Below are 15,376 nucleotides of genomic sequence, written 5' to 3'. Positions count from 1 at the left end.
AATATCTGCTGAAGACATCTTCTTCACAACATCGCTCTCGTTTTTGAAGCATTAACTTTAAGGGTCCCTTCCTCTAGCATTATATGGTCTCACATAGATGGTTATTTTTCTAAAAATCGTTGAATTTATCTGAAGAAAAAAAGTCATAGGACAGTATAAGAATGAATAAATGATCAGATCATTTAGATTTTTGGCAAGAACATCCCTTTAAAACATCCTTTTCTGCCAAACAAAGTCATCACATACCTTCTCCAAGCTGTCTGTTTTTCCTGCCAGGATTAAGAGATTTAGAGAAAAGAACTGATTAGTTGTAGAACAACAAAAAACACATTAATGATCAATATCTTTAGCATAATTTGCACTCATGCACTTTGTATTATATTAAAGAAGCTAACCTCATATACGTATTGCTTTGGAATCAGCTTTGGTATCTGCTCAAATCATATTAATCCAGCAGGCACGGGTCTGTAATATGATGATGCACATAAACAACTCCGTTAATTCATGAACAACAGCAGATAAAACCTAACTGACCATAAATATATACCTAAAAGACTGAAAGTACTTACTTCTGTGATGTGATAACACCTAAAAAAAGACAAGGATAGCAATTATTAACTGGATTGAAGGAAAACAAAAGCATAGAAAATAAATAAACATTAAAATGACACACACACACATATATATATCCATTAAAGAATACTTAGAGTTTTTTTCAAGCTACAACAGTTATTTAGTAAAGGACAGTTATTGATTAAAGAGTTATTTTCTCTTTATCTTTTGTTTGATTAACATTAATAACATTCCACAGCAGGTTTATTTAGGCTGCTGTCACTTTAAGAAGAAAGAATCTAATATACTGATCCACATCTGTTTTCTCCTAACTGTTCGCCTTCATTTTAGACATAACCTGTGTTTATGAGAATACTAAGAAAGATTGGTATTTTACAAATCTGTGTGTTTATGTCTGTTATGAATCAGAACACATTTCTGAACTTGAATGCAGAGCGCGTTCACAGAGATCAGGTTTAGAGGATCAATCAAGCACGTGCCGTTCTTTAATCTCCATTCATCCGTGCTTCAACACGTGCTTTAATCCATTAACTTTGACTTTAATATCATATAATCAAGTTCCTTAACATTAAACTCAAACTTATATGTTTGATGTTGATTTTGAATGTTCTCTAAACCATCTTAGATGAACCTCCAGCTGTTTCAGAACTCTCCATAAACGTATAAATCATGTTTTTGTGCTAAAGTTTTGAGAACGCTGTTAAAGATCAGATAACTTTGAATGAATATTCTGTTAATGTTACTGGAAGAACGTTTGTTCATAACTTTGAGAGAACAGAGTTGTCACGCTGCTAAACTTTACATACTCTCATAAAAGTGCAGATATCATATTTGACTCAGAATTGTGTTATATAAAACGTTGCTGTTATTACTTAAATTAAATACTGGGGAATATAAATCACTTTCATAGAGGTTGTTTTCATAATTTCTGCATGTGTTTACACTATTTTTTATTCTATATTCTATAGTTTATTATTTTTTATTTTATTTTATATATCCATGGTAATGAGGAGCATTGTTTTACTGTGATTATGACCTTATTAATAGTTAAACTTTTTAATCATTGTAATGAATTTCAATAGAAGTAAAAGGTTAAGTTGTATGTATATGTATGTGTAATATATTTTGAAAACCTGACAATACATGTTGATATTATATATTTTTTTAACGACAAAAGCATTTATAAACACAGATTTGTGTGTGTGTGTATGTTTTAAAGAAGTTTTATATATGGTTGCAATAAAATACCAAAAACATTATTAACATATGTACATACACAATTTTTACTAGGGGGATTTTATATAGACTATTTTATTAAGTTATACCTTCACCTAGAAGTGTATGTGAAAATGATGCTATATATCGCCTTATAAGTAGCATATATGGCAATAACACTCTTGATATAGAGCAATGTACTGTCATAGGTGTAAGATATCAGAGACAGAATCAGACGAATTTAAGATGCATCAGAAGATTGAAACCTGAGGAGCTGGAATGCAGAGAGGCCTCAAAGCTGTAACAGGACAACGTCATAAATCAGATTCCTGGCTCCTAACAAGCAAACTAACCAGCAAGCCTCTTTCACAGAATTGCTTACAACCTTGAGACAAAAGAACACATTGATAATTCCAATTCAGGAAGGAGACCGTCAAATGTGTTGCAAGTAATCAAGACTGATGTTCACATGTAAACCTGTGATAGAAAATCACGAGCTACAGACTCTCTTGGGGGGTCTCCACACATAGAAGACAGACCAAACCAAAATTCCTTTGTCTAAAGAACATGCCTTCGTTCTCCTTAGAACCACACAAAGATTTTATTTTTCATACGCACATAAAATCATCCTAAAAGGACATTTTTATACAGAACCCCATATTATGTTGTAACCCACATATCATGTTTTAATCAAATAATATGTGTCTTTTTAATCATTATTGAATAGCTGAAGGATTCAGATGCATGTTTGATATGTATGAGTTTGAAAATTCATGCTTTAAATGTTTCTTCCAATCAATTCTTTGTCAAATGTATTGTAGTCTTGTTATAGAAATCGATGTTAAAAGTATACTTTGCAAGAGCCTGTAAAGTTCAGACCTCTGACTGAACAGATAACAAGTTGATTTATTAGGGGGGTTGAGGAACAAAGCAATACCCCAAGCAAGGACAGTATCTAATTGGTCAAGACGTCCAGATGGGACGGTCTGAAAGCTGAGTTTAAATATATAAATCTTAGCCTCATTGAGAAACTCAAAACGAGGGTTAAATAAGTGATTGATGGTTGTTCAGGTCTATGCAACTATACAACTAAACTTGGGATTTCACATTTCCATTCTCTTAAACTCATCCTTTCCTCACTTTCTCTCTTTCTGCAACGTGTGAATGCGTGTGTTCATGTGTTAGATTAGTTTGTCTTAGGTTTATATAAATAAAATCTGATTATATTTATTCAAATCTACTGTAAATCATATGTAAAAATTGCTATTTTTTCACAACCGAATGGTTTTTATACTGTACAAACTGCTTGTGCTATTGCCCTACACCTAAACCTACCCCTTACAGGAGACTTTCTGCTATTTCAGATTTTCAATACACTCCATTCTGTGTGATTTATAAGGGTTTTGAAAAGTGGGGACATGGGGTAATGTCCTGAAAAGTCACCTTCTCCTTGTAACACGTGTCATACCCTTGTTATTATACAAATCTATGTCCTGATTTGTCACAAAAACGCGCACACTCACTCACTCACTCACACAAGTGGGCACTGGGCAGCCATTATACTGTGGCGCCCGGGGGAGCGATTGGGGGTTAGGTGTCTTGCTCGAGGGCACCTCAGTCATTTCCTGCCGCACGCCGGTACTGGAATCGAACCAGCAAGCTTTGAGTTAACAGTCGGACTCACTAACCATTAGGCCACGACTGCACAAAATGTACTTGCAAAATGAGATAAATCCCTTTTGACTCATTGATAAACTTATATGTAAACACAGAAACTAAATTTGTAATATCGAGTACCGTAAAGAGCCTCAACCTTAAACCATTTTGTGCCATTCTATAACGAATTGTCCTCTCGCAAACTCCAAATAGCTCTGCAATGTCACGTGCTCTTAAGTTCGATCTATACCGTGGACTTTGGGGGAGCCTACCTTTTTTTTGTTACGGGGTGGGGGGGGGGGGGGGTATATATGCTCCTGGGGTCTATGGGATTGTGGACTTAGAATGACTTAGAGCCCTGCACGGGCCTCAAATTTAGGCCCTAGCCCGACCCATGTCCGACAGCTTATCAGAATTACCGACCCGAGCCCCCCCCCCCTCCTCTCCTAAAAGAGTTTATACTACTGTTTCGGCTATTAAAATATTTCAGTTTTGTGTGTAATGGCAAAATTATTATATTTTGTTTTGTTTTTTTATTAGGTTAATTTAGAAAGACGTTTGGAGCATTTTTGTTCGTTAAATAGCCTATAAGTTTTTTTTTTTAAAGTAACGACGAAGCGGCCAGCGGCATGAGCTGATCATAGCCTATGTTTGATCAATTTAGCCTTCTCATATCATCACGACTTGCCTAAAATAAAATCTATAGATATACTAAAACAGTTCAAGTATATAACAATGTTTAAACGTTAAACCTGCGCTATAATAATAATGTGTGTAGCCTAGGCTATATCTGTTTGTGCGGCGAGTGGAAGCTAAAGCGCGCTCTGCAGGACAAGAAGGCACCAGCAAACACTTGCATTGCTTTCAGTGGAAACAAATTAAAATAGCATACACCCTCATTTTTTATTTTTATTATTTATTTTTTGATAAAGGTAAGAGTAATACATCATTCGGACCTGTCAAGGGTCTACTTGTATTTGTGCGCACTCACAATACCAACAAAAAAAATATTTTTTTTTTATTTTATATATTTTTAAAAAATGTTTCTCCTCTCGAAACTTGGATTTTTTATTTCTTACTGAAACCTGGCTCTGTCCAGGTGATTTGAGCCCTTTCTCTGAACTTCTGCCACCTAAATGTTTGTTTTTTAATTCCCCACGCACAACTGGTCGGGGTGGCGGACTTGTCTCTATTTTTAAAGATCATTTCATCTGTCGCTCAGTGGCGAGTAGTACCTACAACAGCTTTGAACTTCAGTTGTTTGTTTTGGAACTTGGCGATCCGCTTTTGATAGCGGTAATTTATCGACCGCCAAAATCTAATACGAACTTTTTAACGGAGTTTGCTGAGTTCCTGGGTGATGTGACTCCGAAATATGATAAGGTTCTTGTACTCGGCGATTTTAATGTTCATGTTTGTTGCATGAATGATCACATAGCTAAGGAGTTTACCCATTTACTAAATGCTTTTGATTTTTCTATCGGGGTTAATGCTCCCACTCATAAGGGTGGCCATATACTTGACTTGGTGCTTCTGCATGGACTTAGTATCACTGATTTAGAAATATGCGAAAATGGCTTTTCTGACCATAAGACTGTTATGTTTACTGTCTCATGTTCTGCTGTTGCACCTACAGTCTCATTTTGTGGCCGCCTTTCTCGGTGTATTACTCCCACTACTAAAGACTCTTTTTTATCAATTTTTCATGAAGTGATGCCATCTATTGTCAATTTTTCCTGTGATGCTAGTGTTGAGGAGCTCCTCTCCAGGTTTAATTTCACCTGTTCAAACGTTTTAAATGCTGTGGCTCCTTTTAGGACTTTTCAGTCTAAAACTCGTTCTGAACCCTGGATTGACGATTCCATTCGTTCTCTTAGGCGATGTTGTAGAAGAGCAGAACGGAAATGGAAAAAGGACAGGCTTTATGTTTCTTTTGAGATTTTAAAGGACACTCTATTCAAATATCAGAAAGCAGTGAAAAAAGCAAAATGCCAACATTTGTCAGCTATTATTAATAAGAACTGCTCTAGTCCAAAGACTCTCTTTAATATTATTAATGCTACTCTCAACCCTTCGGCCGGTCTAGCCCCTGGGGTTTCTTCTCCATCATGTGAAGAATTTTTATTTATTTTTTGATCATCTTTGGATATAATTCCCCCTTTTTTATTTAAGCAAATTTTTACTGATGTTGCAGCGTATCTCTTGATTATAATTAATCGCAGTTTAGAATCTGGTATTATGCCTGATTGCTTAAAGCATGCAGTAGTTTATCCATTGCTCAAAAATCAGAATCTGGACTCATCAGTTTTAACGAATTTTAGGCCTATTTCTAATTTGCCTTTCATTTCCAAGATTCTGGAAAAAATTGTTTTCTCACAGCTACAAAGTTTTTTAGCTGATAACTTAATGTTTGAAACATTTCAGTCAGGTTTTCGTAAATGCCATTCCACTGAGACTGCGCTTTTGAAGGTTCTTAATGATATTTTAATATCATGTGATTCTGGGGATTTTGCAGTTCTTGTGCTCTTAGATTTGACGGCCGCTTTCGATACAGTTGACCATGCTATTCTCATTGATCGATTAGAACATTGCATTGGTTTAAGAGGTATAGCTCTAGATTGGTTTAAATCGTATTTTGCAAATAGGAGTTTTCAGTCAAGATGGGTGAACATTACTCGATAAATGCTTCTTTACCTTGTGGGGTTCCCCAGGGTTCCATTCTGGCTCCTCTGCATTTTCTCTTTATATGCTCCCTCTTGGCTCGATTTTTAGAAAACATGGATTATCATTTCACTGCTATGCGGATGACACTCAGGTTTATCTGCCTGTTAAACGGAATTCTGTGGGTTTTGAGTCTGTTATGGCATGTTTGGCGGATGTGAAGGCTTGGCTTTCATTAAATTTCTTAATTTTTAATGAAAAGAAAACTGAAATTATTGTTTTTAGCCCTTCTGAATCTTTAGATTCCCCAAAATTGGATCTGGGTGAGATGTCTCCATGTCTGAAACCATGGGTAAAAAACCTGGGATTCATTTTTGATGATGGCTTAAAGTTTGACCGTCAAATAAATTCAGTAGTCAAAGCTTGCTTTCTTCAGCTGCGTTTACTCTCTATAGCAAAGCCTTTTCTTTCTTTTAAAGATTTTGAAAAAGTAATTCACGCTTTTATTTTATCTAGGCTGGACTACTGTAACTCACTTTATTTTGGAATTAGCCAGACAGCTATATCCCGCTTGCAGCTTGTTCAAAACGCTGCGGCTCGACTTTTGAGCGGGGTCAAGAAGAGGGAGCATATTACTCCTATTTTACGCTCATTACATTGGTTGCCTGTTTGTTTTAGAGTGGATTTTAAAGTTTTGCTCCTCGTTTATAAATCTCGAAATGGTTTGGCTCCTACCTATCTTTGTGAGTTACTGACTGAATATCAACCCATTAGATCCCTTCGGTCTTCCAACCAGGATCTATTGTTTACACCTAGGTCAAGGCTTAAGTGCAGGGGTGATCGTGCCTTTTGTATTGCTGCCCCCAGGCTTTGGAACGCCTTGCCACTCTCCATTAGACAAGCTTCTTCTGTTAATATCTTCAAGTCCAGGCTAAAGACATTTTTATTTTCTAAAGCGTATGGCTGACGGCATAGTTAAATGATGTCATAATTTTACTGTTTGTTCATTGTGTGTGTTTTTCTGTTTTTAAAGTCTTACTGGAAAGCACATTGGTCGACAGAAGTTGAAATTAATTGTGCTATATAAATAAATTGTCATTGTCATGTGACCAAGTATGGTGTCCCATGCTTGGAATTTGCAGTTGGGGGTTTGGTTCCTTGCTCAAGGGCACCTCAGTCGTGGTATTGAGGGTGAAGAGAGTGCTGGACAGTCACTCCTCCCACCTACAATCCCTGCGGGACCTGAGACTCGAACCTTCAACCTTCGGGTTACAAGTCCAACTCTCTCCAACCATTAGGCCATGCCTGCCCCCAATATACTTGTTGCACATACAATTGTCAATTTGTATACTGTTATTCCTTATGTACTTGTTCTATTTTTTAATTATTTTATTATCTGTCCTGTCCTGTCCTGTGAGTTTAGTTTGATCTCTAATTAAACACACCTGAAAAAACTAGTCAAGGTCTTTGCATTTACTTTAATAACAGTCAGGTGTGTTGAAACTAAACTCAGGAATGAGGAACCTGTTTTACAGACACACTTGTTTTGCACACGTCACTCAAACATAGAACCAGGAAACAGGAAACACGTGAGTTCAGGGAAACAGAAACTGAAGTGTAGTTGAGCTGTTGTGTGTTTGTGTCTCTGTATTAGTGCAGTAAAATGGCTGAAGCCAGATTTTCTCAGGATGAGTTCTTGTGTCCGGTGTGTCTGGATCTCCTGAAGGATCCAGTGGCTATTCCCTGTGGACACAGTTACTGTAAGAGCTGTATTACAGACTGCTGGGATCTGGAGGATCAGAAGGGAGTCTACAGCTGCCCTCAGTGCAGACAGACCTTCAGTCCAAGACCTGCTTTATCTAGAAACACCATCTTGGCTGAAATGGTGGAGAAACTGAAGAAGACTAAACTTCAAAGTGCGGTTCCTGCTGGAGCTGGAGATGTGGAGTGTGACGTCTGTACTGGAAGAAAATACAAAGCTGTCAAGTCCTGTCTGGTGTGTCTGAACTCTTACTGTCAGAATCACCTCGAACAACACGAGAGTTTGTTTAAAGGAAAGAGACACAATCTGACTGAAGCCACTGGACGACTGCAGGAGATGATCTGCCAGAAACATGAGAAGCTCCTTGAGGTTTTCTGTCGCACTGATCAGAAATGTATATGTATGCTGTGTTTGGTGGATGAACATAAAAACCATGATACTGTATCAGCTGCAGTACAGAGGACAGAGAAACAGGTATTTAACACTAGACACTGGTGAAATATTGCTGACACTCGTTTCATATGTGTTTATATCAGCACCATATTAACAGCTTACAGCATTCACTCTGAACACGACAGCAGAAATGAATAGCAGCTGCAGGAAGAGTTTCACTGTTTGCTGAAAATGAACCATAAACCTTTATCAACATAATCTTTCATAAAATAGGCCTTGATTAAGAAACATATATATACATATATATATATATACTTCTATCAGTCTAAATGCAGTGACAGACACAGAAACACTGTCAGTGTGAAGCTATGTATGTGTCAGGTTAACTTTTATGATAGTTACACTTACAGTGTGAAACAGGCCTTGATCTTTATAATAATTCATGTACAATAGTGGTAAATGATTAATCATACCTTCTAGAGTTTTATTAATCTACAGCCCTTTTTTGTGAGATTCACTATCATCTGTTTGTCCTGCAGAAGCAGCTGAAGGAGACGCAGAAGACGCTCCAGCAGAGAATCCAGCAGAGAGAGAAAGATCTCCAGCAGCTGAGAGAGGCTGTGGAGTCTCATAAGGTGAGTCTGGAGAAGAAGAGAAGTTTGTCTCAGTCTCAGTTCAGACTCACTGAAGCCTGAATCACTGTGTGTCCTAACAGCGCTCTGCACAGACAGCAGTGGAGGACAGTGAGAGGATCTTTACTGAGCTCATCCGCTCCATTGAGAGAAGCCGCTCTGAGCTGATACGGCTGATCAGAGATCAGGAAAAGCAAGCAGTGAGTCGAGCTGAAGGACGACTGGAGCGACTGGAGCAGGAGCTCAATGATCTGAGGAGGAGAGACGCTGAGCTGGAGCAGCTTTCACACACACAGGATCACATCCAGTTCCTGCAGGTAACACAGATCTAGAAGAACAGGATCATAGTGGACTTGAGCAGATCCTGCTGTGACACGAGACTCACAGAGAAACATTTCATGAGTGTCTTATTATATAATCATCAGTCAGACTCTCTTCTTTTAAAAGAGACGCCTCTTAGGTTTCAGCACCAGAAATCTTGCTCAGATGGGTCTTATGTCAGTACTTTTCTTTAAATCACTTGTAAAAGCGGCGTCCCACTGCTCCGTATAGTCAGTCCATCCTTGCTCACTTTACAATATTGCCTCCCCCTCTCAAAATTACTAAAAAAGACCAAAATGCAAGCTGCCACAAATAATCTGTGTTTACTTGACTGACTGAACAATGCTTCAGTGTACTGAAACCAAACCTGAGTGTGTCTTAAGGATCTTTTTGAAGTTTCAGTGTTTCTATTTGCTTTAAAGTAATAAATAATGGTCAATCTAATCCTAGCCTTTGAGCTACTTTTCTTGAGCAAATCTACTCAACTCTACAATCAGACTCCATTGATGTGCTTGAGATGTTAGATGGACATTTATGTTCTTAGCAGATGTTTTATCATACAAACTATTTCCTAGAAAGTTCACATATAGTGTAAGCAGCAAATACTATAATCTGTAGCTCTAATGTGATGTAATGAATATGAGAAGAATAAAGCTGATGCTGTGAAAGTGCTGGATTGAGTTACTAAAGATCAGTCAAATCTGATGTTGGAGCAGGTTATTGGGTGAAGTGTGGAGCTGATGAGTTTTGATTTCTGTTTTCTGTAGAGTTTCCAGTCTCTCTCAGCTCCTCCTGAATCTACAGACGTAAATGATGATCTCTTCAGTTCTCTCGTCTCTTTTGATGATCTGAGAGAATCTGTCCATCAGCTGAGAGACAAACTGGAGGATTTCTGCAAAGAGGAGCTCAAGAAGATCTCAGACATAGGTAAAGTCCTGCAGATTCATCTGCTCATCATCATCTCATATCATGGAGAACATCATATTAGAAATGTGTTAGGAATGGATCCAGGATCATGAGAATCACACTGTTCATGTCTGTTGATTTCCACAGTCACATTCACCAACATTGATCTCTGGAACAGGAACCACTTCCTACAATGTAAGTCAGTAAGAAAACCAGCAGAAAACCTCACTGAGTGTGTTCATGTTCTTCTGTAGAAGGAGAAAGAAGAGTTTATAATTGATGATGTAAACGGGGTGTAAATTTGGTCTAACAGTAGGGGGGACAATTTCTCAAGAGCAGTTTTTGAAGGGGACACAAATAATACAGCTAAAATTTACTTGCAAGGATATACACAGAGGAAAACCTTACTATTAGTGTAGCAGGGAGACTATTGCGTTATTTTATGACAAATGTCGACGAATCTACAAATGTAGAGCGAAAGCACATTAATAGACCATTTCAGTGTTTCGCAGACTCAAAATGATGAAAACCGGACGTAAACAATAACAAAGGAAAGCTACTGCGCATGTCTGGTCCTGAAGCATTTCCGGTAGCGCCATCTTCAAATCTCAGATCTGTCAAAACAAGCACGTACTATTTAAGTCTAGCGAAGACGTAACAGTTAAGGTATTTCCAGACGGCTCTGATTGATGCGTGCGTTTACTCGAGAGATGGTGGTAATGTTAAATGTATTGCTGTCTGGATGCTTACAGTTAACTGCATAGCGGAACGTTTGGGATCATTTGTTCGTACAATGGATGACATCAGTCTTATGTTTGGTTAAACTGAAGCGAGACAAACAGTGTCACTTACGATCTTATCATGGTTTGTCACTAAGATGTCTGGGGAGGTTTTTAGTGGACATTTCACTTGCATTGCTGGGTCAGTCTGTATATCTATGCAAATGTTCTTTTTCATATTTATTTATACAGCACTTTTCACAATACATATAGTTTCACTGCAGCTTTACAGAACATGCATGTTTATTACAACACTAAATTAAAGCTAATAAACTAATCACTACATCCCATTATTACTGATTTCAATCGTTTTATAATGTGTGCTTAGTTTGGTCAAGTTTGTTGCTGTGGAACAGTGCGAGAAAGAATTTGAGTGCTCTATCTGAGCCATCATGTGGTCATAAATAAACAAGATGAATGCAGTTCAGTGCTGGCTACCATGTTTTGCATAAACCTATATTCGTTTTTTTTTTTTTAAACTATAGCCTACATGCAGATTAATAAATGCACACACACTACATACAGCATATATGTGGGTATGCATGTCTTTATGCACATTTACTGTAAACACACACACATACAGTAGTACTGGTCAAAAGTGTGGGCACTATTACTATTAATAATAATATGTTTTTGAAGGAAGTCTCCAATGCTCATCAAGCCTGCATTTAATTGATCAAAAAAGAGGCATATTTTGAAATATTATTACAATTTAAAATAATGGTTTTCTATTTTAATGTGCTTTAAAATATTATTTATTTCTGTGATCAAATCTGAATTTGCAGCATATTTACTCCAGATATCAGTGTCACATGATCCTTCGGAAATCATTCTGAAATGCTGATTTATTATCAGTTTTGGAAACAATTGTGCTGTTTAATATTTTTTATAACCTGTGATAATTTTAGGATTATTTGAAGAATGAAAGAACAGCATTTATTTAAAATATAAATATTTTGTAATAGTAATAAATCTAATACTAATAGTGATGTATAGTGTGACTTTTGACCAGTACTGCATTTAAACAAAAGACATCCTCTCACTTTACTTACTTTTTTTTTTTTGGCCGCCATTGTTTTGAATGCGCTCCAACACTAACCGGAAACGTCTGAGGAACAAAGACATCACTTCCTTAAACAGCCGAATAGCCGTTGAAATGTGCGCGAAACCGGACGCGCGCTCTCAGATGCGCAAACTGTGTCCTGTGCACGCGCAAAGAGAAAATAATCACTTCATCCAATGTTTAAGTGAATAAAATAGCCAATTGACAGCCTGGAGTTCCACAAATATTGACTTGTTCTCTCACCGGACTTGTGTTTATGATATAAAAGAGGAAAGCATTTGGACCAAAGCACTGAGAGTCAAGGGAGGGAGACTCAAAATGACATTTTTGCCCCGATTGTGTTGTTTTACTACTCAAATTATTTTAAGTATAAAACATTGTTTACAGTACACCGTGTGGTTTTAATCCTATTTTAGGGGGGACAAGGACACCCCTCAGATAGGTTGGGTCTTGTGAACCCTGAAGAGTTCAGTTACATGAGAAGATCAGACAGATTCATAATTCCTGATTCTGATGTGTTTTATCTCCATCAGATTCCCATCAGCTCACTCTGGATCTGAACACAGTGAATAAACGCCTCCGTCTGTCTGAGAACAACAGAGTGATTACTAACACTGGCACAGATCAGCCGTATCCTGATCATCCAGACAGATTTGATGTGTATCCTCAGGTGTTGTGTAGAGAGAGTGTGTGTGGACGCTGTTACTGGGAGATTGAGTGCAGTGGAGATCATGGTGTGTGTATATCAGTGTCATATAAGAGCATCAGCAGGAAGGGACGGGGTTATGAGTGTGTGTTTGGATGTAATGATCAGTCCTGGAGTTTGTTCTGCTCTCCCTCCAGTTACTCATTCATACACAATAACATAGTGACTGATCCCACTGTGAAGCCCATCAGCAGGAGAATAGGAGTGTTTGTGGATCCCAGAGCAGGAACTCTGTCCTTCTACAGCGTCTCTGACACAATGAGCCTCATCCACACAGTCCAGACCACATTCACTCAGACCCTCTATCCTGGGTTTAGAGTTGGTCTTGGATCATCAGTGAAACTGTGTTGATGAATCAGAATAGACCGATGAGAGATTCTACCCATAATGCTTTGAGCTGCAGGATCAATCAGTAACAGATGTTATAGAGTCTCTTCATCACATTAATATGAACATGAATCAGAAATCCTCATCTAGACAGTAAATCAGTGATGATCTGTGTTTCTGGGCTTTTCTCAAACTCACATCAGTCATTTGTATTCTTACTATCAAACTCAGCCTGATATTATCATTCATCTGATTTTCTCAGATGTTTGTAATAAAACACAATGTCAAATCATCTGATGAATGTGTCAAATGTCTGAATGCTGCATGAATTATGAATAAAATTTATGAATCGACTGAAATCAGCTTCAGGAGAGTTTCTGATGTTATCAAATATGACATAAATCACAGCATTTAATCAAATACATTCATTCTAACTACAGTAAAGACATTCAATTATGATGAGATCTTCAGTGAAAGATCATGACAGAATATTTACTTCCTGAAATATGTCTTTTCTTCTGAGTAGGGAAATGTTTTAATGACTGTATATTCACTGAATCAGTCAAATCAGCTCTTTTATTTATTAAAACATGTCCAAATGTGTTCAAACATCTGCAGGCTTTGCTTAATTCATTTAAACAAATATTACCATAGAAATAAAGCAAATATGACTTTAGCTGAAATATAATCCTTTTTATTCATTTAATTATTAATTCAGTTGAAATGTGCTACAAATACAATAATTCTGCTGTCAAATAAAGAGACTATTCAATCATATAAAATAATACAAATACATAACAATGACCAAAATATTAATAGTAGTTCATTATTATTTAAATCATAACAAATCAAAGAAATGTTGCAACTGCAATAATTATTTACATTATTTATTTAGCAGATGATTTTATCCAAAGCCGCTTACAAATGATGACAATAGAAGCAATCAAAACATTATATATCAAATATATATAAAATAAACTCATCCATAAAACTGTATGATTGCAATAATGCTTCTGCACTGTAAAAAGGTCAGTATTTAATAATAATAATGATGATAATAATAATAATAATAATTTCCAAAATATAAATGTTATTTTATGATTGATTTTTAATTATATCAATTGAACACAAAATATTATGATTGCAATAACACTTCTGCATTGTAAAAAAAATCACTATTTAAAAACAAAAAATCAGTCAGTATTTAATAATAATAATAAAAATTGATAATAATAATAATTCTTTCAAAATATTAATTTGATTTCATACTAAATTTAAAAACTGTATTTAACAATAATATTAATAATAATAAAACCAATAATAATAATAATAATACTTTCAAAATATAAATGAGATTTTATTATTTTAAATATGGTATACTTGCAATAATGCTACTGCACTGGTAAAATCAAATTATGAATATTAATAATTTCCCAAATATTAATTGTTATTTTTTTATTATATCAATTAAACACATAAATAAAAATTGTATGATTGCAATACAATAATGCTACTGCACTGTAAAAAATACATTTACATTTAGTTATTTAGCAGACTCTTTTATCCAAAGTGACTTACAAATGAGGACAATAGAAGCAATGAAAACCAACAAAAGAGCATTTAAGAATAATAATATTCCCTGAGCAGGTAAAAACAATAAAACGAACGCACACTCAATATACTTTAACTTACATAGTAACAAAAACATTTGCTCATACTGTCTAACTCCTTTGACATGTATTGCAATGTCAACTTGTGTCATCAAGTAAACAACAGCTGAATCAAGAGAAAACATGAAAATAAACACGCAAGAGCTTTCCTCTCTGTGTTGTGCCCAAGCAGGACAGCAATGCCACGGAGAACTGCAGTGTGTTGAAGAGTAACCTCAGTTTCCTGAAAAGAGGGAAGAGTATATAGAATGAGATTCCATGTTATTCTGTATAAAGAATGTCTTATTTATTGTTTTTAATTTGCTGACAATCCATTTCATTTAATGAGGTAGTCCTTCTAAAAATGTAAATTCTCTTATCATTTATCACCCTCATGCTAACCTCCATGTATATTACTTTCTTCTGATAAATACAACGATTTTTAGAAAAATCATCAATCCCTGTGAGTCCATATTTGATGCTTTAAAAACACCACACACAGCAATTGTGACAGTAATTCATATGAGGAGGAATAAATATCTGCTGAAGACATCTTCTTCACAACATCGCTCTCGTTTTTGAAGCATTAACTTTAAGGGTCCCTTCCTCTAGCATTATATGGTCTCACATAGATGGATTATTTTTCTAAAAATCGTTGAATTTATCTGAAGAAAAAAAGTCATAGGACAGTATAAGAATGAATAAATGATCAGATCATTTAGATTTTTGGCAA

General features: G+C 36.2%; 1 protein-coding gene across 1 annotated transcript; it reads left to right on the top strand.

Annotated features, from left to right (window-relative positions):
* Positions 1–7,685: 7,685 nt before the first annotated feature.
* On the top strand, positions 7,686–13,607 carry LOC306883447 (tripartite motif-containing protein 16-like). The gene is made up of 6 exons (XM_079438720.1): positions 7,686–8,341; positions 8,800–8,895; positions 8,976–9,209; positions 9,981–10,140; positions 10,267–10,314; positions 12,495–13,607. The coding sequence occupies exons 1-6, from the start codon at positions 7,769–7,771 to the stop codon at positions 13,016–13,018; spliced, it is 1,635 nt and encodes a 544-aa protein (XP_079294846.1). The 5' UTR covers positions 7,686–7,768; the 3' UTR covers positions 13,019–13,607.
* Positions 13,608–15,376: the final 1,769 nt, after the last annotated feature.

Source organism: Barbus barbus, assembly GCF_936440315.1.
Source record: "Barbus barbus genome assembly, chromosome: 17".
Lineage (NCBI taxonomy): Eukaryota > Metazoa > Chordata > Actinopteri > Cypriniformes > Cyprinidae > Barbus > Barbus barbus.
This window is presented reverse-complemented; position numbering and strand designations above follow the sequence as displayed.